The sequence below is a fragment of the Mizuhopecten yessoensis genome, unplaced genomic scaffold (genome assembly GCF_002113885.1).
Source record: "Mizuhopecten yessoensis strain PY_sf001 unplaced genomic scaffold, ASM211388v2 scaffold6113, whole genome shotgun sequence".
In the NCBI taxonomy this organism is placed as follows: Eukaryota; Metazoa; Mollusca; class Bivalvia; order Pectinida; family Pectinidae; genus Mizuhopecten; species Mizuhopecten yessoensis.
Genome location: NW_018406386.1, coordinates 103,567 through 128,760, shown reverse-complemented (window position 1 = coordinate 128,760; position 25,194 = coordinate 103,567). Strand labels below are relative to the sequence as shown.

Here is a 25,194-nt window from a genome sequence, read left to right as displayed (position 1 = left end):
CTGACCCCCAGGGGCTGATGGGTGGGGCCAAAAAGGGTTGAATTGACTGAAATTTCAAAAATCTTCTTCTCAAGACCCAGATATGGTAGAATCAAATACTCTTCATAGATGGAAGGGTCTTAAGGTGCTTTACCAAAATTGTGAGTTTCTTTACCCTGGGGTCTCATGTTTCCCCCTGAGGAGGGGGCAAACTTTACTATAGTTTATATAGGGAAATCACAATTTGGGTTAGCGTTATCAGTATTAGGTAGCAGTATGATAATAAGCACATATCAGCACTGACTGACCCCCAGGGGCTGATGGGTGGGGCCAAAAAGGGTCGAATTTACTGAAATTTCAAAAATCTTCTCAAGACCCAGATATGGTAGAATCAAATACTCTTCATAGATGGAAGGGTCTTAAGGTGCTTTACCGAAATTGTGAATTTCTTGACCCTGGGGTCTCACGTTTCCCCCTGGGGAGGGGGTAAACTTTACTATAGTTTATATAGGGAAATCACATTTTGGACCAACATTTGTTTAATTTCCATTGGAAGTAATTCAATTTGGGTTAGCATTATCAGTATTAGGTAGCAGTTTGATAATAAGCACATATCAGCCCTGACTGACCCCCAGGGGCTGATGGGTGGGGCCAAAAAGGGTCGAATTTACTGAAATTTCAAAAATCTTCTTCTCAAGACCCAGATATGGTAGAATCAAATACTCTTCATAGATGGAAGGGTCTTAAGGTTTATGACCCTAGGGTCTCACGTTTACCCCCTGGGGAAGGGGGGGGGGGGCAAAATTTATTATGGTTTATAATGGCAAATGATACTTTGAATATTACATGTTAATAACTTGATTGGAATTATAACCTTGAATTGACAGTTTGATACTTTGAAAATTTTGAGCCAGCCCTACCCCCAAGGGCTGTAGGGTGGGGCTCAAAGGAGTCAGTGTGCTAAAAAAAAATCATTTTCCTTGTTAAGAATCAGAGGTGCTAGTTTCAAATCCTTTTTAGTCTGAAATCTGTATGCTAGATATTGAGTAAGGTGGTTTTATTGTTTTTTGTCACTTTGAAATATTTCAACATTAAAATTTTCTAATAGCTTCTTCTGAAGAACTGAAAGGCCTTAAACCATGATATTTAGCCAGTCGCTTGGTGACATTGAACATTCAAAGTCACAGGGGAACCAAAATAAACCAGAGTCATGATTTGTCAAATAAATTATAATTTAACAACTTCTTCTAACTAACTGAAATGCATATACATGTAGTGATAATATTTGGTCAATTGGTTGCTTGCAAGGTGAGCTGAATATTTGATAAGAAATGACCTGGACATATTCTCGAACTAACTTTGATTGCCTTATCTAGTACAAATGTTTGATTGCCAAATCTTATTAAAGAGGTTGGTGGTTCTTAGTCAAGGGGTTTGGCTGCCTTATCTAGTACAAATGTTTGATTGCCAAATCTTATTACAGTGGTTGGTGGTTCTTAGTCAAGGGGTTTGGCTGCCTTATCTAGTACAAATGTTTGATTGCCCAATCTTATTACAGAGGTTGATGGTTCTTAGTCAAGGGGTTTGGCTGCCTTATCTAGTACACATGTTTGATTGCCCAATCTTATTACAGAGGTTGGTGGTTCTTAGTCAAGGGGTTTGGCTGCCTCTTTGTTTCTTTCCTAGTTTAGATGTTTAACTATGAATTCTGTTGTTACAGGGGAGACAGCCGACACCCTGCTTGCGCTGCGCTACTGTAAACAGAGGGGTGCCCTCATTGTGGGAGTGACTAATACTGTGGGCAGTAGTATTTGTCGTGAGTCACACTGCGGTATCCATATCAATGCAGGACCAGAGATTGGTGTCGCCAGTACCAAGGTAAGCTCTCGCCTTACAAAAACCATGGAGTTTGAACAGCGCAGATTGTTGTTTTGTTATAGATTAATGTAATTTTGTGTTAAAATAACGTTACAGACAGATTTGGAGAGCTAAATTAGGGTAACGTGATAAATAATCAACAAGTCAAGAGATGTATCCCTTGTTTTGTTTTGTGGATTTATCTCCCTTATGATGTTTAATGGTTATGCACTAGCCTGTTATCTCCCTTGTGATGTTTAATGGTTATATGCTAGCCAGTTATCTTCCTTGTGATGTTTAATGGCTAAACACTAGCCAGTTATCTTACTAGCCCGTTATCTTCCTGGTTATGTTTAATCTTTAAACACTAGACAGTTATCTTCCTTGTGATATTTAAAGGTTATATGCTAGCCTGTTATCTTCCTTGTTATGTTTAATGGTTAAACACAAGCCAGTTATCTCCCTTGTATTACAGGCGTCCACATGCCACTTTATCTCCCTTGTTATTTTTCATGGAGTTATCTCCCTTGTTATGTTTAATGGTTGTACACTAGGCAGTTATTGTCCTTGTTATATTTAATGGTTAAACACTAGCCAGTTATCTCCCTTGTATTACAGGTGTACACAAGCCATTTTATCTCCCTTGTTATGTTTTGTGGAGTAATCTCCCTTCTTATGTTTAGTGGTTATACACTAGCCTGCTATCTTCCTTGTATTACAGGCATACACAAGCCACTTGATCTCCCTTGTTATGTTTTGTAGAGTAATCTCCCTTTTGATGTTAAATGGTTGTAAACTAGCCTGTTACCTCCCTTCTATTTCAGGCGTACACTAGCCACTTTATCTCCCTTGTTATGTTTTGTGAAGTTATCTCCCTTTTGATGTTTAATGGTTGTAAACTAGCCTGTTACCTCCCTTCTATTTCAGGCGTACACAAGCCAGTTTATTTCTCTTGTTATGTTTGGCCTGGTCATGTGTGAGGACAGAATCTCCATGCAGGAACGACGAAAGGAAATCATCAAGGGTCTCCACGACCTGCCAGGTATATATGACTGTAAAACTTTTATCAACAAGGGTCTCCACGCCCTGCCAGGTATATATGACTGTCTCCACGACCTGCCAGGTATATACAACTGTAAATTTTTTATCATCAAGGGTCTCCACGCCCTGCCAGGTATATACGACTGTCTCCACGACCTGCCAGGTATATACAACTGTAAATTTTTTATCATCAAGGGTCTCCACGCCCTGCCAGGTATATATATGACTGTCTCCACGACCTGCCAGGTATATATATGACTGTAAAACTTTTATCAACAAGGGTCTCCACGATCTGCCAGGTATATATGACTGTCTCCACGCCTTGCCAGGTACATACGACTGTCTCTACGACCTGCCAGGTATTTATTACTGTCTCCCTGACTTGCCAGGTATATACGACTGTGTCTCCCTGACCTGCCAGGTATATACGACTGTGTCTCCCCGACCTGCCAGGTATATACAACTGTAAAATTTTTATCATCAAGGGTCTCCACGACCTGCCAGGTATATATTGCCAGGTATATACAACTGTGTCTCCCTGACCTGCCAGGTATATATGACTGTCTTCCACGACCTGCCAGGTATATACAACTGTGACACTTTTATCAACAAGGATCTCCACGACCTGCCAGGTATATATGACTGTCTCCAAGACCTGCCAGGTATATACGACTCTCTCCACGACCTGCCAGGTATATATGACTGTCTCTACGACCTGCCAGGTATATACGACTGTCTCCACAACCTACCAGGTATATATGACTGTCTGCACGACCTGCCAGGTGTATACGACTGTCTCCCGCCCTGCCAGGTGTATACGACTGTGTCTCCCCAACCTGCCTGGTATATACGACTGTGTCTCCCCGACCTGCCAGGTATATACAACTGTGTCTCCCTGACCTGCCAGGTATATACGACTGTGTCTCGGTATATATGACTGTCTCCACGACCTGACAGGTATATATGACTGTCTCCACGACTCGCCAGGTACATACGACTGTCTCTATGACCTGCCAGGTATATATGACTGTCTCTACGACTTGCCAGGTATATATGACTGTCTCCACGCCCTGCCAGGTATATCCGCCTGTGTCTCCCCGCCCTGCCAGGTATACACGACTGTGTCTCCCCAACCTGCCAGGTATATACGCCTTTGTCTCCACGACCTGCCAGGTATATATGAATGTCTCAACGACCTGCCAGCTATATATGACTGTCTCCACGACTTGCGACTTGCCAGTTATATACGACTGTCTCCACGACCTGCCAGGATACGACTGTGTCTCCCCAACCTGCCTGGTATATACGACTGTGTCTCCCCGACCTGCCAGGTATATATGACTGCCTCTACGACTTGCCAGGAATATATGACTGTCTCCACGACTTGCCAGGCATATACGACTGTCTCCATGACCTGTCAGGAATATACGACTGTCTCCACGACCTGCCAGGTATATCCGACTGTGTCTCCCCGCCCTGCCAGGTATATGACTGTCTCTACGACCTGCCAGGAATATATGACTGTCTCTACGACCTGCCAGGAATATATGACTGTCTCTACGACCTGCCAGGAATATATGACTGTCTCCACGACTTGCCAGGCATATACGACTGTCTCCATGACCTGTCAGGGATATACGACTAGGAACGACGAAAGGAAATCATCAAGGGTCTCCACGACCTGCCAGGTATATATGAATGTCTCAACGACCTGCCAGCTATATATGACTGTCTCCACGACTTTCGACTTGCCAGGTATATACGACTGTCTCCATGACCTGTCAGGGATATACGACTAGGAACGACGAAAGGAAATCATCAAGGGTCTCCACGACCTGCCAGGTATATATGAATGTCTCAACGACCTGCCAGCTATATATGACTGTCTCCACGACTTTCGACTTGCCAGGTATATACGACTGTCTCCATGACCTGTCAGGTATATACGACTAGGAACGACGAAAGGAAATCATCAAGGGTCTCCACGACCTGCCAGGTATATATGACTGTGTCTCCCCGACCTGCCAGGTATATATGCCTTTCTCCACGACCTGCCAGGTATATATGACTTTCTCCACGACCTGCCGGGTATATATGACTGTCTCTACGACTTGCCAGGTATATATGACTGTCTCCACGACTCGCCAGGTACATACGACTGTCTCTATGACCTGCCAGGTATATATGACTGTCTCAACGACCTGCCCGGTATATATGACTGTCTCCACGTCTTGCGACTTGCCAGGTATATACGACTGTCTCCACGCCCTGCCAGGTATATATGACTGTCTCCACGACTTGCCAGGTATATACGACTGTCTCCATGACCTGTCAGGTATATACGACTGTCTCCACGACCTGCCAGGTATATACGACTGTGTCTCCCCGCCCTGCCAGGTATATACGACTGTGTCTCCCCAACCTGCCAGGTATATACGACTTTGTCTCCACGACCTGCCAGGTATATATGACTGTCTCAACGACCTGCCAGCTATATATGACTGTCTCCACGACTTGCGACTTGCCAGGTATATACGACTGTCTCCACGACCGACCAGGTATATATGACTGTGATACCTTTATCAACAAGGGTCTCCACGACCTGCCAGGTACATACGACTGTCTCCAAGACCTGCCAGGTATATATGACTGTCTTCACGACCTGCTAGATATATATGACTGTGTCTCCCCGACCTGCCAGATATATATGACTGTGTCTCCACGACCTGCCAGGTATATATGACTGTCTTAACGACCTGCCAGGTATATATGACTGTCTCCACGCCCTGCCAGGTATATATGACTGTCTCCACGACTTGCGACTTGCCAGCTATATACGACTGTCTCCACGACCTGCCAGGGATATATGACTGTCTCCACGACCTGCCAGGTATATATGACCGTCTCCACGACTTGCCAGGTATATACGACTGTCTCCACGACCTGTCAGGTATAGACGACTGTCTTCACGACCTGCCAGGTATATACGACTGTGTCTCCCCTCCCTGCCAGGTATATATGACTGTGTCTCCCCAACCTGCCAGGTATATACGACTGTGTCTCCCCGACCTGCCAGGTATATACGACTGTGTCTCCCCTCCCTGCCAGGTATATATGACTGTGTCTCCCCAACCTGCCAGGTATATACGACTGTGTCTCCCCGACCTGCCAGGTATATATGACTGTCTCCACGACTTGCCAGGTATATACGACTGTCTCCACGACCTGTCAGGTATATACGACTGTCTTCACGACCTGCCAGGTATATACGACTGTGTCTCCCCACCCTGCCAGGTATATATGACTGTGTCTCCCCAACCTGCCAGGTATATACGACTGTGTCTCCCCGACCTGCCTGGTATATACGACTGTCTCCACGACCTGCCAGGTATATTTGACTGTGTCCCCACGACCTGCCAGGTATATGACTGTCTCCACGACCTGCCAGGTATATATGACTGTCTCCACGACCTGCCAGGTGTATACGACTGTCTCCGCGCCCTGCCAGATATATAAGACTGTCTCCCCGACCTGCCAGGTATATACGTCTGTGTTCCCCCGACCTGCGAGGTATATACGACTGTGTCTCCCTGACCTGCCAGGTATATACGACTGTCTCCACGACCTGCCAGGTATATATGACTGTCTCCACGACCTGCCAGGTGTATACGACTGTCTCCACGCCCTGCCAGATATATAAGACTGTCTCCCCGACCTGCCAGGTATATACGACTGTGTTCCCCCGACCTGCGAGGTATATACGACTGTGTCTCCCTGACCTGCCAGGTATATACGACTGTCTCTACGACCTGCCAGGTATATATTACTGTCCCCCTGACCTGCCAGGTATATATGACTGTCTCAACGACCTGCCAGCTATATATGACTGTCTCCACGACTTGCGACTTGCCAGGTATATACGACTGTCTCCACGACCTGCCAGGTATATACGGTATATGTGACTGTCTCCACGACCTGCCAGGTATATGTGACTGTCTCCACGACTTGCCAGGTATATACGACTGTGTCTCCCCCGCCCGCCAGGTATATACGACTGTCTCCACGACCTGTCAGGTATATACGACTGTCTTCACGACCTGCCAGGTATATACGACTGTCTCTACGACCTGCCAGGTATATATTACTGTCACCCTGACCTGCCAGGGATATATGACTGTCTCCACGACTTGCCAGGTACATACGACTTTCTCTACGACCTGCCAGGTATATATGACTGCTGCCAGGTATATACGACTGTGTCTCCCTGACCTGCCAGGGATATACGACTGTGTCTCCCCGACCTGCCAGGTATATATGACTGTCTCAACGACCTGCCAGCTATATATGACTGTCTCCACGACTTGCGACTTGCCAGGTATATACGACTGTCTCCACGACCTGCCAGGGATATATGACTGTCTTCACGACCTGCTAGATATATATGACTATGTTCCTCTGACCTGCCAGATATACATGACTGTGTCTCCACGACCTGTCAGGTATATATGACTGTCTTAACGACCTGCCAGGTATATATGACTGTCTCCACGACTTGCGACTTGCCAGGTATATACGACTGTCTCCACGACCTGCCAGGTATATATGACTGTCTCCACGACCTGCCAGGTATATGTGACTGTCTCCACGACTTGCCAGGTATATATGACTGTCTCCACGACCTGCCAGGTATATATGACTGTCTCCACGACCTGCCAGGGATATATGACTGTCTCCACGACTTGCCAGGTATATACGACTGTGTCACCCTGACCTGCCAGGTATATACGACTGTATCTACGACCTGCCAGGTATATACGACTGTCTCCACAACCTGCCAGGTATATATGACTGTGTCTCCACGACCTGCCAGGTATATACGACTGTGTCTCCCCGACCTGCCTGGTATATAGGACTGCTGCCAGGGATATACGACTGTGTCTCCCCGCCCTGCCAGGTATATATGACTGTGTCTCCACGACCTGCCAGGTATATACGACTGTCTCCACGACCTGCCAGGTATATCTGACTGTCTCCACGATCTGCCAGGTATATGTGACTGTCTCCACGACCTGCCAGGTATATACGACTGCGAAACATTTCCATTCCTTCCATGAGGATGCATCTTAATTCTGAGAAGTCACAACTGCATGGAACAAAACAACTAAAAAACATGTCTGAGAGTATTAGAATTGTTGATGGATTAATAAGCTTGTCTTATTTGTAAACCCAAACTTCAACTGCAGCAAGTTAATTTGTCACTTTGACAATTCTTCTTTCAGATTTGTATTGCATTAAACTTATCATACACATTTTTTGTTTGCTCGCCAGATCTGATCAAAGAGGTGTTAGACATGGATGACCAGATCCATACCCTCTCCCAGGAACTCTACCAGCAGAAGAGTCTGCTCGTCATGGGACGCGGCTACAACTTTGCCACCTGTCTCGAAGGAGCATTGGTAAGTCACCTACTAATTATTTTTGGATATATATAATAATTATAAAATATATACAACACAACCTTGTAAAGTGGGATATCCATGTTGACCAATGTATTAAAACCTGGATTAAATAGCTCGTAGTAGAATAGTGCCAAAGTGAATGTAAGGAGACGTTTGTGGCTGTATTGATGCTGTTCTGACAGAAGCTTTTATATCGATACATGTAGTATAATGTAGGACCCTGCATGTAGATTATAAGGACAAATGCAGTATAATTTATCAGCATGTTTTGCATTTTTTCATGATTTATTTGTTTTACAGAAAATCAAAGAATTGACGTACATGCACTCAGAGGGAATCATGGCTGGAGAGCTGAAGCATGGCCCTCTGGCCCTGGTGGACAAAGCCATGCCAGTCATGATGGTCATCACCCGGGACAAAGTCTACTCGGTACGCTCAGAAAACATCTTGTAACCACTTATACATGTGTCTTATGTCCAACAGCAAGTCAGTGACAGAAAAATGGGGGATTTACAATGACAGTCATAAGTGTGTCATGAAATTTAGGTGTTTGGAGAGTAAAATTCTGTGTAAACCCTTGTCATAGAGTTTTGGGTCATCTTAGGCACTCAGAGTTGAAGGAATTTCCAACAATAACTCTGTGACTGTGTTTTGACCCACATCTGTAGTAAATTGAGCTAAAGATGGTGTTCTTTCACCTTACACCGCCCCCTAACCTATGTCAGTCCCGTCTTACACCTTACACCACCCCCTAACCTATGTCAGTCCTGTCTTACACCGCCCCCTAACCTATGTCAGTCCCGTCTTTCATCTTACACCGCCCCCTCACCTATGTCAGTCCCGTCTTTCATCTTACACCGCCCCCTCACCTATGTCAGTCCCGTCTTACATCTTACCCCGCCCCCTAACCTATGTCAGTCCCGTCTTACGCCTTACACCACCCCCTAACCTATGTCAGTCCTGCCTTACACCGCCCCCTAACCTATGTCCGTCCCGTCTTACACCTTACACCGTCCCCTAACCTATGTCAGTCCCGTCTCACCCCTTACACCGCCCCCTAACCTATGTCCGTCCCGTCTTACACCTTACACCGTCCCCTAACCTATGTCAGTCCCGTCTCACACCTTACACCGCCCCCTACCCTATGTCAGTCCCGTCTCACACCTTACACCGCCCCCTAACCTCTGTCAGTCCCGTCTTACACCTTACACCACCCCCTATCCTATGTCAGTCCTGTCTTACACCGCCCCCTAACCTATGTCAGCCCCGTCTTACACCTTACACCGCCACTTAACCTATGTCAGTCCCGTCTTACTCCTTACACCGCCCCCTAACCTATGTCCGTCCCGTCTTACACCTTACACCGCCACTTAACCTATGTCAGTCCCGTCTTACATCTTACCCCGCCCCCTAACCTATGTCCGTCCCGTCTTACACCTTACACCGCCCCCTAACCTATGTCAGTCCTGTCTTTCATTACCCAACTCAAATTGTATGACCAAAAAAATGTAGGTTGTATGTGAAAGGGGTTTAACATGGCTGACTTACTTCAGCAGTTATGTAAAAGAATCTGGTGAAACAAAAAATGAAAAGAAATGTGCTGGTGTGGCTTAACTGTATAAAGACAGCACTGGTTGTTGTGTGTGTAGACGACTAGTATGATTCTTCCTCTGTATAAAGACAGCACTAGTTGTTGTGTGTGTAGACGACTAGTATGATTCTCCCTCTGTATAAAGACAGCACTGGTTGTTGTGTGTGTAGACGACTAGTATGATTCTTCCTCTGTATAAAGACAGCACTGGTTGTTGTGTGTGTAGACGACTAGTATGATTCTCCCTCTGTATAAAGACAGCACTGGTTGTTGTGTGTGTAGACGACTAGTATGATTCCTCCTCTGTATAAAGACAGCACTGGTTGTTGTGTGTGTAGACGACTAGTATGATTCTCCCTCTGTATAAAGACAGCACTGGTTGTTGTGTGTGTAGACGACTAGTATGATTCTTCCTCTGTATAAAGACAGCACTGGTTGTTGTGTGTGTAGACGACTAGTATGATTCTCCCGCTGTATAAAGACAGCACTGGTTGTTGTGTGTGTAGACGACTAGTATGATTCTTCCTCTGTATAAAGACAGCACTGGTTGTTGTGTGTGTAGACGACTAGTATGATTCTTCCTCTGTATAAAGACAGCACTGGTTGTTGTGTGTGTAGACGACTAGTATGATTCTTCCTCTGTATAAAGACAGCACTGGTTGTTGTGTGTGTAGACGACTAGTATGATTCTTCCTCTGTATAAAGACAGCACTGGTTGTTGTGTGTGTAGACGACTAGTATGATTCTTCCTCTGTATAAAGACAGCACTGGTTGTTGTGTGTGTAGACGACTAGTATGATTCTTCCTCTGTATAAAGACAGCACTGGTTGTTGTGTGTGTAGACGACTAGTATGATTCTTCCTCTGTATAAAGACAGCACTGGTTGTTGTGTGTGTAGACGACTAGTATGATTCTCCCGCTGTATAAAGACAGCACTGGTTGTTGTGTGTGTAGACGACTAGTATGATTCTTCCTCTGTATATACACAGCACTGGTTGTTGTGTGTGTAGACGACTAGTATGATTCTTCCGCTGTATAAAGACAGCACTGGTTGTTGTGTGTGTAGACGACTAGTATGATTCTTCCTCTGTATAAAGACAGCACTGGTTGCTGTGTGTGTAGACGACTAGTATGATTCTTCCTCTGTATAAAGACAGCCCTGGTTGCTGTGTGTGTAGACGACTAGTATGATTCTCCCGCTGTATAGAGATAGCACTGGTTGTTGTGTGTGTAGACGACTAGTATGATTCCTCCTCTGTATATAGACAGCACTAGTTGTTGTGTGTGTAGACGACTAGTATGATTCTCCCTCTGTATATACACAGCACTGGTTGCTGTGTGTCTAGATGACTAGTATGATTCTCCCTCTGTATATACACAACACAGCACTGGTTGCTGTGTGTGTAGACGACTAGTATGATTCTCCCTCTGTATATACGCAGCACTAGTTGTTTTGTGTGTAGACGACTAGTATGATTCTCCCTCTGTATATACACAGCACTGGTTGCTGTGTGTGTAGACGACTAGTATCATTCCTCCTCTGTTTACAGAAGTGTATGAATGCCCTTCAACAAGTAAAGGCAAGACAAGTAAGTACTCAGTATATCATTATTTAACCTACTATTTATTAATGAAATATTTAATTTTAGTAAAGATAATGATACATTAAATCTGTGAGTCAAATGTAGTAATTAATATTGTAACAGAAAAATTGTCACTTTTCATTGTATAACAATAAAATAATTGAAGATTTTATAAAATATAGTATCATACAGCCTACATATTGTTTACATATTTTAATTGATGTTCTTGACTTTTACTGAATTATTTGCTGTAGACACAATACAGCTGATGGCTTTTGAATACTTTAATACTCACAGCTTCTCAACGCTTGTTCCGTTAAACTTTGTAAATCACTGATTTTGGACAGGATGACATTTAAGAACTTCACTTCCTGTGTGGGTTTCGGTGAGATAATTGTCCGTTTCTTTATATATATTTTGTGTCAAGCTAAGCTGTATAAAGACTGGTTAATTTTTACGCTAGTACTAGTTTGGAAGTTTTTGGGATATGATGGATAAGGGAAATTAACTCGACAACAAATTTATTCAGTTAAGTAAAAATACATACCAATTAATCTCAAAACTGCCACCTACTCAACAATTTCAAAACATTCAAGTCTGTATGCATACATTTTATATAAACAAGTGATGTTCTATATCTGCAACAGACTGTTTTTTTCGATTTTGAATGTACAGTTGAACCTTGTCAGGTATTCCAGTTATGCGGGTTCATAAATTTGGTATGAAATTTGCTGTTTGGACATAGCACAGGCAGTTGTTGATTTTATTAGGTCACCTGAACAATATGGCCGCCACGGACACCATTTTTAAAAACTATTTCAATCTTAAAATCAAGTTCTGCTGGGCCGATTGAACTGAAACTTGGTAGGAATGATCGACTCATGGTCCTGACAAAGTGTTGTTATTTTTCGGGTCAATCAGAAATCCAATATGGCCACCACGACCGCCATTTTGAAAAACTATTTCAAACTTAAAAATCAAGTTCTGCTAGGCCGATTGAACTGAAACTTTGTAGGAATGATCCACTCATGGTCCTGACAAAGTGTTGTTATTTTTCGGGTCAATCAGAAATCCAATATGGCCACCACGGACGCCATTTTGAAAAACTATTTCAAACTTAAAGTCAAGTTCTACTTGGCTGATTGAACTGAAACTTTGTAGGAATGATGACTCATGGTCCTGACAAAGTTTTGTTATTTTTCAGGTCGATCAGAAATACAATTTGGCTGCCATGGCCACTATTTTGAAAATACCTATTTCAAACTTGAAAACAAGTTCTAATGGGCCGATCTAACTGAAAATCGGTCTAGGAATGATCAGCTCATGGTCCTGACAAACTTAAGTTAACGTTATACTTAACAATTTTTTACTCAAATTGGTACATATTTCAACAACAAAAATAAATACTGTAGGACTCAGGTGACCGTTAAGGCCCATGGCCCTCTTGTTACGAAATAGTTATTTCCAAAAATTGTACTTTCGTTTAACGCTATCAAAACGGTTAGACCACATTGTGAATTCGTTATTAAATATGGACGGGCCTAGTTATTAAATTATTGTTTTTGGCTAGTTTAGATCTTGGCAAATCTTTCCAGGTCTACATTTGTATTTGCAAGTCCCTCAAGTTTTTCTTCTGATGTGCTACATTAAAAAAATCGAACTATCCCGCTTGCTTCTACCTCGTACTTTACAATGCGTAAATGAAAGTGTGCAAGTCTAAAACAACTCACTGTAATGGAGTGTGCACGTAGTTGATTCTGTAAATGAAAACACATACAAAACGATTTTATTGTACATTGATTCATTAAAGCCAAATGTGACACCTGACACCTCCTCAACTCGATGTAATCAACATCAATTATCGTATTGTTCTTAAGTCTCTCGATCGACTTTCAAAGCCATACTAGCTCCTGTAAAAACATGAACCTGTGAAGCTGTCTTAGGTTATGATTTTAACAGTGGAACTCTTTTATGCATGACCAAGCTTTGTGACCAATTTTCCGGTTTGCACTGTCGTCTGTTTTGGTGTACAAATCATTAAACAGACTCGCAGTAAGTACAGAATACTGTTGATCAACATTGATGAAGTTTGTTTTTTATTATAAACAACATGGTTTTGACAGCACACTTTACAGTCTGAAGCTTTATCGTAAATTAATTTACCGATTTCACGCTAGTCATAAGATGTTCATAAACACGGAATGGCGATATATTGTATTTTTGCGTTTTACTTGTATCAAAGAATTAATAAGTGACAAAATGAAATTTGAACACTATGCAGTAGACGATGTTTTGATGTTAGATTTACACTATCGAAACCAATATCTTACTTCGAGGTATCCAAGTTTTTCGACTTTTCAGGGTTTGAATTATCAGAGTTTTATTTACAAAGATAAAGAAGAGGTTTGGCCGGGACCGAAGAAATACTTAAAGATAAACGGGGTCTTCGAGTTAAAAAAGTTCACGATAACGAGGTTAGACTGTATATTAACAATAAGATTGTTTGTCTGATTTTTTTGTTACTGATTAACAATAAGATTGTTTGTCTGAATTTTTTTACTGATTATCGATAAGATTGTGTATAGAAGCTCACACAGGAAATTGTTCATAGAAGCTCACACAGGAAATGAAGTGGTATTCTGATAATGTTTGAGGGAGAAACTCTCCGTAAAAAGAAGGTAGAAATGTATTAAGCAAAGGAAGCCATTACACTATAGCGTCTACAGCTACGATGAACCAATATCCTCAAAATTAGTCCAAACGTTCTTACTTTGATGAATTTGATGAATGAATGCATGTTGATGTTGTACATTTTAAAAAAGCAGATAGTGATCGAGTGTGATAGGGAGCAATGCCTTCCCCAAGGCTGTAGTGATAGAGTGTGATAGGGAGCAATGCCTTTCCCAAGGCTGTAGTGATCGAGTGTGATAGGGAGCAATGCCTTCCCCAAGGCTGTAGTGATCGAGTGTGATAGGGAGCAATGCCTTTCCCAAGGCTGTAGTGATCGAGTGTGATAGGGAGCAATGCCTTTCCCAAGGCTGTAGTGATCGAGTGTGATAGGGAGCAATGCCTTTCCCAAGGCTGTAGTGATCGAGTGTGATAGGGAGCAATGCCTTTCCCAAGGCTGTAGTGATCGAGTGTGATAGGGAGCAATGCCTTTCCCAAGGCTGTAGTGATCGAGTGTGATAGGGAGCAATGCCTTTCCCAAGGCTGTAGTGATCGAGTGTGATAGGGAGCAATGCCTTTCCCAAGGCTGTAGTGATCGAGTGTGATAGGGAGCAATGCCTTTCCCAAGGCTGTAGTGATCGAGTGTGATAGGGAGCAATGCCTTTCCCAAGGCTGTAGTGATCGAGTGTGATAGGGAGCAATGCCTTTCCCAAGGCTGTAGTGATCGAGTGTGATAGGGAGCAATGCCTTTCCCAAGGCTGTAGTGATCGAGTGTGATAGGGAGCAATGCCTTTCCCAAGGCTGTAGTGATCGAGTGTGATAGGGAGCAATGCCTTTCCCAAGGCTGTAGTGATCGAGTGTGATAGGGAGCAATGCCTTTCCCAAGGCTGTAGTGATCGAGGGTGATAGGGAGCAATGCCTTTCCCAAGGCTGTAGTGATCGAGTGTGATAGGGAGCAATGCCAAGGCTGTCTCCTCCTTCAGCTGTAGATTAACTCACACTTGTGTATATATATATATATATATGTATATATAAATCAGAAAAACATTCAAAGTCCTTGTGATGGTTAAATATAAAAAAAAATACAAAGAGTTTCTAAGTATCTCCCTAGCGCTTTCATCTCTTTAGAGGTTCATCAGGGGAACTGTTTATTCATGTTGTTTATCAGGGGAACTGTTTATTCATGTTGTTTATCAGGGGAACTGTTTATTTATGTTGACAGGACAACATAAAGAAACAGTTCCCCTGATGAACCTCTAAAGAGGTGAAAGTGGTAGGGAAGTACTTAGAAACTCTTCGTATTTTTTTTTTTTATATATATACATTTACTCTTCAGAGTTTTGTTTTATTTATATATATATATATAGAGGCACTATTTCTCTTACATTAGATAAAATATCAATATACATCTGAATGTTAGGAACTTTAAAGAATGTTATGCATCCATTGAAGCATGATTATTTTGGCATGATTTTTGTTTATTTTTCCATTGTTTACTCATTTTCCATGGATGTATCCATTGTTTACAATTTACTCATTTTCCATGGATGTATCCATTGTTTACACATTTTCAATTAATGTGAATTTATGCAACCTCATTGGTCATTGATTTTTTCCGGATGACTATCCTTTATATGATTGGCTAACATTGAAACTTGGTCATCTGATATGTATAAGGAACCTGGAGGCTATGAGGAATAACAAACAGAATGTGTGATCTTTATGGGAGTTAGGCCCTTTTTATAGATACTTCTTTCAGCTACATCTTTTGCACGATATGGTGCAAGGACTCCAAACTTGACTTGATGTGAGGTAACATAGTGAAATCTGTACAGAACTTGATAACATACTTCAGTCACATTTGTTGATTCCTTTCTGCACTAGAGCTTCCATAAGTTGTGGCTGGAAACTATTCTACCACAGTTAACACACAGTATTACTATAATGATAAGTTAGCTTTGTAGTCAAGAGTTAAAAATATGTAATGGTACAAAGAGTTTTATAGGTAGCGAACCATTTTGCTGTATTTCTACGGCAGGACACTTAAGACATATTACTTTGAACTGAGTACAACTGGTGTAACTTGCGTTGAAGTAATAATAACCTAATATACAACATTTGATAAAGCGTAGGATGCAGTAAAATTATGTAACTTTAATAGGCTTTCTACATTTATAATTACTTTGTAGGTAAGTTATTGATAACATATATAATACGGTAATTACTTTGTAGTTGAGTTAGTGATAACATATATAATATGATAATTACTTTGTAAGTAAGTTATTGATAACATATATAATATGGTAGTTACTTTGTACATGTAGTTGAGTTATTGATAACATATATAATATGGTAATTACTTTGTAGTTGAGTTATTGATAACTTATATAATATGGTAATTATAGTTTAGCCTTGTTGCTGACATTGAAGCACAAAATTTAAACACAGCACCTAACTCTGACATGTTATATAAGTAATTCCATTAATCTAGTATGGTGTATATATATATATGACTGGTCATCTACATAACGAGATCCCTTTACGATAACTCTGAAAAATTGGAGATCATTGTAATAATACACCACATGTTGTTTGACATTTGCCAGCAGCAAAGTTTCTTTGTAAAAATTATCAAGGTTTAAACACTAAACATGTTTGATTCTGAGAGGCCTCCTAAACACTTTATTTAGGCTAGCAGTAATTACTATGACATAGTGTACTGTGTTCTCTGACAGATGTGACTACAGATTCTTGACTCTTGAAAACTTGTACCAAGTTGGGATGTGGGCTTGGGTTAAAACTCCAAACTTACTAGGAAACCCATTAGGCATTTACCAGAGTGTGCTTGTTGATTTTACCAACACATACCATCACAAACTTGTAGATATTACCAACACTTATATACAAGATATATGTATAGAAGATGGAACTGGATGAATACTCTCTAATTGATCTTCAACATCTAAGATACAAAAAATACTTTAGTTTTACATTAAGAGGGAAATATGTGAAGTATGGACGAGCATCCTGTATTTATGACTGAGATTGTTTTTACAGGAACTGAACTGTTGGCATTGGAGTACAATACTAACTGGGTTTATCATATCATTGGTTTTTTTTTTAGTATTGTGTTTACATTTGCTCTTTTTTAGCCTGCCTTGTACAAAGTACCTGGGCAAGCTTATGTGGTGGTGCTCTGTCTGTCGTCTGTCATCTGTAGTCCATCAACTTTTCTATTTCACATTTTCGCCTAAACAATAGAGCTAGCATTCTAGGGCAATAAGAATCAGTTATACAAAAAAGAGGCTGATCCTCCAGGGGGCTAATGGGCTGGGTTAAAAGGCCACAACATGATTTTGAGCTCACCTGGCACGAAGGGCCAAGTGAGCTTATGCCATGGCGCTGTGTCCGTCGTCCGTCAACTTTTTCCTTTAAAACGCTACTAGTCCTTAACGGCTCAGAGGATTTTGACCAAATTTGGTCTGAAGCATCATTGAACAGAAGGTATGGCTCCCCTGGAGGGCAGAGGGGCGGGGCCAAATAGGGGGAAATAGGTAAATCTTTAAAAATCTTCTTCCTCTCAACCAATAGAAGGATTTTGACCAAATTTATTCTAGACCATTTTTGGACAAAAGAGCCTAAAGTTTGTATAAACGGAGGGTGTGGCCCATCTGGGGGCAGAGGGGCCGGGCCCAATACAGGAAATAGAGGATTTCTTTTATCTCCTACTACATAAGTGAAGGGATTTAAACAAAATGCATTCTGAAGCATGCTTCTTTGTGGCAGATGGGTGGGGCCCAATAGGGGAAATAGAGGAAAACATTAAAGATCCTTCTTCTTCTGTACTGTTGAAGGGATTTTACCCAAACTTGTTCTAGAGAATCTTCGGGCTATAAATGGAAGATGTGCACCCCCCCAGGGGCATAGGAGTATAGGGGAAATTGAGAAAAAATATTTTCCCTTCTGTACAAACGAAGTGATTTATACCAAATGTGGTCTGAAGCATGCCTAGAGGAAAAAACCTCAATTTGTTTAATTTGTATAAAAAAGGTGCATGTGAAGTCCAATAGGGGAAATAGAGGAAAATTGGGACATACCATGGAAACTCATTTTCTTGGTGTCTTTCCCACCAAAACAGATTTACATGTAGTTAGTTCTTCTTGCAACTTTGTTTCTTGTACTCCTTTGATAAACCTGTATGGTACTCGGCAGGTTTTAAATTGAAAAATAAAATACCAGGTTAGCTATTAAGGCCCCTGGGCCTCTTGTTCCTTAAATGATATATCCTCTCAACTTCTTAACAGATTTCAACCACATTGTAGTCATAGCTTGCTTAACCCATCGGGATCAAAAGTTACAAAAAAAAGGGCTGAACATCCTTGGGTTTGTGGGGCTTGGCGAGAGGGGTAAGATTGGCTGATTTGTTTGAACTGTTTCTCCTCACAAACTGCTTAAAGATTTCAACAATTGTAACAGTTGCATGCTTAGACCATCAGTATCAAAAATTGTACAAATAAAGGGGCTGACCCTCCTTGGGGCTAAGGGGCTGGATTGGCTGATTTGCTTTAAGTTACACATCCTTCCGAAATACTGGGTGATTTTAGCCAAATTATAGTTTCAGCATGCTTAGCCCATGGATCTTTAAATTTTCTCGAATAAAGTAGCTTACTTTCCAGAGGGCTCTCCCCCCTAACTTCTAAACAGATTTCAACCTCAATTCCAGAATAGCCAGGTGAGCAATTAAGGCCCCATTTGGGCCACCTGTATATTTATCAGTTTACCTGACATGAAGTGCCGATGAGATTAACGTTATGCCATGACGCAGTGTTCTTCTGCCATGATTTTTTTCTTTTAAACAAATTCTCCTAAAGAACCATAAAGCCTAGGGTCATGATGCTATTAACTGTTTTCAAATAAACGACGCTATCCCACATTCCAGGACACAGGTAAAATGTTTTGAAATCTAAATGACATCTTGTGATTTCTGAGGCATAAAGTAAAGAATAATGGAATGAAGGACTATCAGGTTTGTCCAATAAGTGACCTTGTATGATATTCAAGAACTTGAACCAACATAACCACCATAGCTTCTTCATTGGCATAGATTAGGTAAGCATTCAGCATTGACTATTTCTTTTTCCAAGAGCATTAAATAACAGGTGAGTGATACAATCTGCAAGGGATTCCCTTAACAATAATGTACTTAAAAATAACAGGTGAGTGATACCATCTCCAAGGGATTCCCTTACCAATAATTTACTTATAAATAACAGGCGAGTGATACCATCTCCAAGGTATTCCCTTACCAATAATGTATTTATAAATAACAGGTGAGTGATACAATCTGCAAGGGGTTCCCTTAACAATAATGCACTTAAAAATAACAGGTGAGTGATACAATCTGCAAGGGGTTCCCTTAACAATAATGTACTTATAAACAACAGGTGAGTGATACCCTCTCCAAGGGATTCCCTTACCAATAATTTACTTATAAATAACAGGTGAGTGATGCCATCTCCAAGGGATTCCCTTACCAATAATGTACTTATATGGTTACTTGTTAGCTCACCTGGCACAAAGTGCCAAGTGAGCTTATGCCGTGGCGCGGTGTCCGTCCGCCGTCCGTCCGTCCTCGTCCATCAACTTTTCCTTTAAACAACTTCTTCTGAAGAACGGACAGGCCTAGATTCATGATATTTGGCTGAAAGCTTCGTTGGTAGGAGCCCTACAAAGTTTGAGAACGAAAATGACCTTGACCTTCTTTCAAGGTCACAGGAGTCAAATGTGTCGGACACTTCAAACGACTTCTTCTGAAGAACTGAAAGGTATAGAATCTTTATATTTGGCTGGTGGCTTTCTGGGATAGAGCCCAACAAAGTTTGAGAATGAAAACTAGTTTGACCTACTTTCAAGGTCACAGGGGTCAAATATGTCAAAAACTTAAAACGACTTCTTCTAAAGAACTAAAAGGTATAGAATCTTCATATTTGGCTGATGGCTTCCTGGGATAGAGCCCAACAAAGTTTGAGAATGAAAATGACCTTGACCTACTTTCAAAGTCACAGGGGTCAAATGTGTCAAACACTTCAAACGACTTCTTCTGAAGAACTGAAAGGTATAGAATCTTTATATTTGGCTGGTGGCTTTCTGGGATAGAGCCCAACAAAGTTTGAGAATGAAAATGACCCTGACCTACTTTCAAAGTCACAGGGGTCAAATGTGTCAAACACTTCAAACGACTTCTTCTGAAGAACTGGTAGTTATAAAATCTTAATATTTGGCAAGTGGCTTCCTGGGAAAGAGCCAAACAAAGATTGCGAATGAAAATGACCTTGACCTACTTTCAAGGTCACAGCGTTCAAATATGTCAAACAGTTCAAACAGCTTCTTCTGAAGAATTAAAAGGCATAAAATTATAATATTTGGCTGGTGATTTCCCGGGATAGAGCTCACCAAATTTTGCAAATGAAAATGACCTCAACCTTCTTTAGAGGTCACAGAGGTCAACAACATTTTAATGGATTTGTTCTTGAGAACTAAAAGGAATGGATTCATAGGATTTGGCTGGTAGCTTTTTGGAATAGAGCTAACCAATTTGAGAAGGAAAATGACATTGACCTACTTACAAGATCAGAGGGAAAAATATGTCAAGCAACTTCTGAAGAAGAATCAAAAAGCATAGAATCTTATAATAATATTTTGCTGGTAGTTTCAACAGATGGAGCCAACAAAGTTTGCGAGGGAAATATTTTTAGTGCAATATAATATTTAATGAGAATATTTTGCTATGACTGCTTGAATATTCAGGTGAGCGATACAGGCCCTCTTGGGCCTCTTGTCTACAATGGTCATACTTTATGATGTTATATTTTATTGTCAGATGTTTATATAAAGAAACCACCTCTTTATAAAGGGTTTATTTTCATATTTTTTATTGTTGTATTTTTAGGGTGAACCTATCATTGTTTGCAACAGCGGTGATGTGGAAACGCAATCGCAAGCCACAAAATATATTGGTGTGCCTAATACCATTGACTGCCTGCAAGGCGTCCTTACCATTATACCAATGCAATTGATATCCATGCATATTGCCACCTTAAAGAATTTAGATGTAAGAAAGTCTGACGCTTGGATTGTGTCCATTGGCTTTTGAACAGCATGCAACTATACTCAACTACACTCAACCATTATTACTGCACAATCATTGCTTACTTTACCTGCTTGGCTTATAAATGCTTATGGTAATACCTATATATGGTCATGCATCGGAAATTCATTTTTGTTTTTGTAAGAATTTATGGCTCTGGTGTTGAGAACATTCCCCTATGAAAAATTATGTTAAGGAAAATATCCAAGGTAAGATGTGTGAATGATATTGAAGCCATGTCATTAGGAAAATATTTATTTCCAGCAAAAAAAAAAATGAAAAAGAGTTTGCATGCCTTTGCATTGACCATTTTAACCATTGACCAAGATTTTTGAACAAGATTACTTGAACTCATTTGTATTTGTTTCCATCTTTGCTTTGTGTTTTTTCCAACAATGACTTTGTTTGTGTTACTTTAACTAAACAAGGCATGTTTCAATGTTTATTAGATAGAATCTTTAAGCATATTAAGTTAATGAATAAAACAGGAAATAATAGTAATTTAGAAACAAACAAAAAGAAAAGCAAAGAAGAAGAAAAAGATGGAAATGAAATACTGTCAGTACATGTAATCTTTGAATGCTAGCTGTACAGGATTAGTAGTAGAATGCTTGGAGATAGTCTCCAGTGATCTCCCTTTGCCTGTTGCCCTGCAGTTCTTGTGGACAAGCATGAGAGGTTTGTGAAAGTCTTTGTTTAGCGAGGGTCGAGCGGCACCTGATTTATGTCATTCCCAGCAGATCATTTGCATACAGTGCAATGAGGTTGTACCTAATCTAATTGCTGCCCCCCGCAGAACCATAAACAGCTTGTTTGGTTCTGAGGATGTCACTTCCAGTTGTGATTGACAGTTACAGGGTGTGGCCTACTTTGATCTTATTATAGGGCCGCCCCATTTTACTTTGTACACGAGGAGACCTGGAGGCCCAAAAGTCTGCCTATAAATACCTGGAACTTCCCCACACCGTGGACTGCCTGCAGGGCATTCTCACCGTTATACCCATGCAGCTGTTATCCTTCCATATTGCAGTCCTAAAGGGATACGACGTAAGCCAGTGTTTCTTCTATCCTCTCTCCTTCATCTCCAGTTCCTATCATTATTTGTTGGTTCATTGTTTTACGAGTCACGTTCTATGAGGAGGTAACGACTGTTGGACCCCACTATTAGGGCCTCACCATACTTTGTAATCTTTCGTTTGGATGTCTCTGTCATGGACTTTTTTTCCACAGAAATACATTTTGTGTCATTTCTACCTATAATTTTAACTTAACTATGGTCAAACTAAATGATTGCTGTGAAGCTTTGTTAAGTCCAACTGTTGTTCTCCTGAACTAGAGACTGGCTTGTAAATGTACTGTATAAAAAGTGCTGTGTTTGGTATATGTCCCAATGGCCCAATGTTTTAAGTTTGAAAATAATCTTCTAAAATTATAATTCTTCAAGCTATTGTGAGATTAACCAGTTACTTGATTAGCTGATCGGTGTGTTTTACCCATCACTGGTTAGTCTGTCTCATCGTATAGTGCTAGCTAGTTGTCATCACTAGTATACTGGTTAAGGTCTTTTCTACATATATGTATTCTCAGTTTTCTATTGAAATAATTTCAGTAAATTTCACAGTTGGGGTGATTTGCTAGAAGTAGAAAACACCACCTACATTGCTTCTTTCATTACACCATGTTTTCACCTCCAGTGTTTTTCTCTTTTTTTGAGGGGGGGATTTTTTATCCACTTTTTTCTTTAAAAGGTCTGGATTTAAGCAAACTATTACCAATTTCAGTAAAAAAATAGATACTTTAAGAGATACTTTGGGATTTTTTTATGTGAAATCACAAAAAATTGCATAAACGATTCAATTTTAAATGTTGTAATTGAAATAAAAAGAGCAATATATTGATGAAATAAAGTCATTATTTCAGAAAGTGAATGACTAATCTTTTTGAAATTTGACAAAGTGTTACACAATGATGTATGTAAATGTGCAGTAAGGGTTTAACAAGTTTCTCAGGCCAAGGTAGACCATATGGACGGTAGGGATTAAAGTCCTGGTCCCGGAGTCTAAAAGACTTATCCTTCAAAAACTTGACATTGTGATACACTGTGATATTTAGATTTAGATTATTTCATGATACACTGTGATATTTAGATTTAGATTATTTCATGAATCTGATGACACAGTGTGATATTTAGATTTAGATTATTTCACGATACAGTGGGTTTTTCTTTTATTTAGATTATTTCATGATACACTGTGATATTTAGTTTAAGATTATTTCTTGATACACTGTGATATTTAGGTTTAGATTATTTCGTGACACACTGTGATATTTAGATTTAGATTATTTCATGAATCTGATGACTCAGTTTGATATTTAGATTTAGATTATTTCACGATACAGGTTTTTTTTTTATATTTAGATTATTTCATGATACACTGTGATATTTAGATTTAGATTATTTCGTGATACACTGTGATATTTAGGTTTAGATTATTTCATGAATCTGATGACACAGTGTGATATTTAGATTTAGATTATTTCACGATACAGTGGGGTTTTTTTTATTTAGATTATTTCATGATACACTGTGATATTTAGTTTTAGATTATTTCTTGATGCACTGTGATATTTCCTTAATAACCCCTCATCAGTTCATATGTCACAGGCTAAAGGTACACAAGTCCTCATATTTATAAATATATACAAGAAAACCTGGTCATGTATTTTTATACATATTTCTTGTTTCAATTTTTTCTTTTAATTCTCAGCGTTTTACCCATAGAGTACACATGTATGTTATTAAAATAAACTAAAGAGAAAAGGTCTTCACAAATTACCTCCCCTTGCTTCTCTGTATAATATTGCTGTTGTGTGTTTAGACAAATACATTTTCTTTCTTTTTTTCGTGTGTTTGAACAAATAAATTTTCCTTTTAATTTTCATTTACATTTTAAAATAGGGATTATATGCTGAAATTGATTTATTAAACCTTTCATAATTCAAAAAAGGTTTGGCATATCATTTATGAATATATTTTCTGCTGTTTACAAATAATGTCTTTAAGTTAAATATTTATATCTTAATAATTGATTTATTTGTTATAAAGTAATTTTGAATCAGTTTATGATAATCTCAGTGAAGAAATAAGTGGTGGTAATACTTGGGAAGTTAGGATTAACTAGAAGTCAGACACTGTCAATACAGTGATGACTGAAGCTAGTAGTCAGACACTGTCAATACAGTGACGACTGAGGCTACCAGTACTTGTTATACTGTTTTCTTTGCAAAGCTCAAACTTCATACTGAAATTGCACATTAGTATTTAATATTGTTAGGTCAAAAGTCAAGGTCATCAGCTTTTATTAGTATATTTTTTTTAAGCATTTACTTCAGTTCCCTTATTACTTCAGTACCCTAACTTGATTCACTGTATGCATAGGAAAAGGNTCCGGTTACGTATACACCTAAGGTTACTTCACCTACTCCGGTTACTTTGCTAAAAAAAAATCCAAATATTTTATTTCCCCAATTCCATTATTGATTTATTTTTGTTTTTGGCTTTTACCATCAATAATGATAACCTCAATGAAACATTTAAATCTATGTAATGAAGAGGCATGTAATACATTGTATGCTTACTATTGCAATAGGAACTATTTAATAATCATAAAAAACAAAAATGAAAAAGTCAGACACGACTTGACAGAACTGTTATCTCTATAACGAAGCCATGTGGCCAGAGCAGTCATTTAAAACTTGTTGAATCGATTGTCACATCAGGATTTATTTGGTGGATGGTGGTGTTGGTGGTATTATGTGGTCAGTGGGCAGTACTTATCACCTGATCCTGATATAGTTGTGAATGACCAG

At 40.1% G+C, this 25,194-nt stretch overlaps 1 protein-coding gene across 8 annotated transcripts in view; it reads left to right on the top strand.

Moving 5' to 3' along the window:
• The window catches only part of LOC110451509 (glutamine--fructose-6-phosphate aminotransferase [isomerizing] 2-like), a 128,314-nt gene that overhangs the window by 84,345 nt on the left and 18,775 nt on the right, over positions 1–25,194 (top strand). For 7 of the 8 annotated variants that reach the window (XM_021499571.1, XM_021499568.1, XM_021499570.1 and 4 more), the window contains 6 exons: positions 1,700–1,857; positions 2,764–2,878; positions 8,206–8,333; positions 8,637–8,765; positions 11,478–11,516; positions 21,127–21,288. In XM_021499571.1, coding sequence (XP_021355246.1) covers positions 1,700–1,857; positions 2,764–2,878; positions 8,206–8,333; positions 8,637–8,765; positions 11,478–11,516; positions 21,127–21,288 — 731 coding nt within the window. Of the gene's footprint in view, positions 1–1,699; positions 1,858–2,763; positions 2,879–8,205; positions 8,334–8,636; positions 8,766–11,477; positions 11,517–21,126; positions 21,289–22,209; positions 22,372–25,194 lie in introns of all 8 variants that reach the window. The other variant, XM_021499567.1, reaches the window with a different exon arrangement.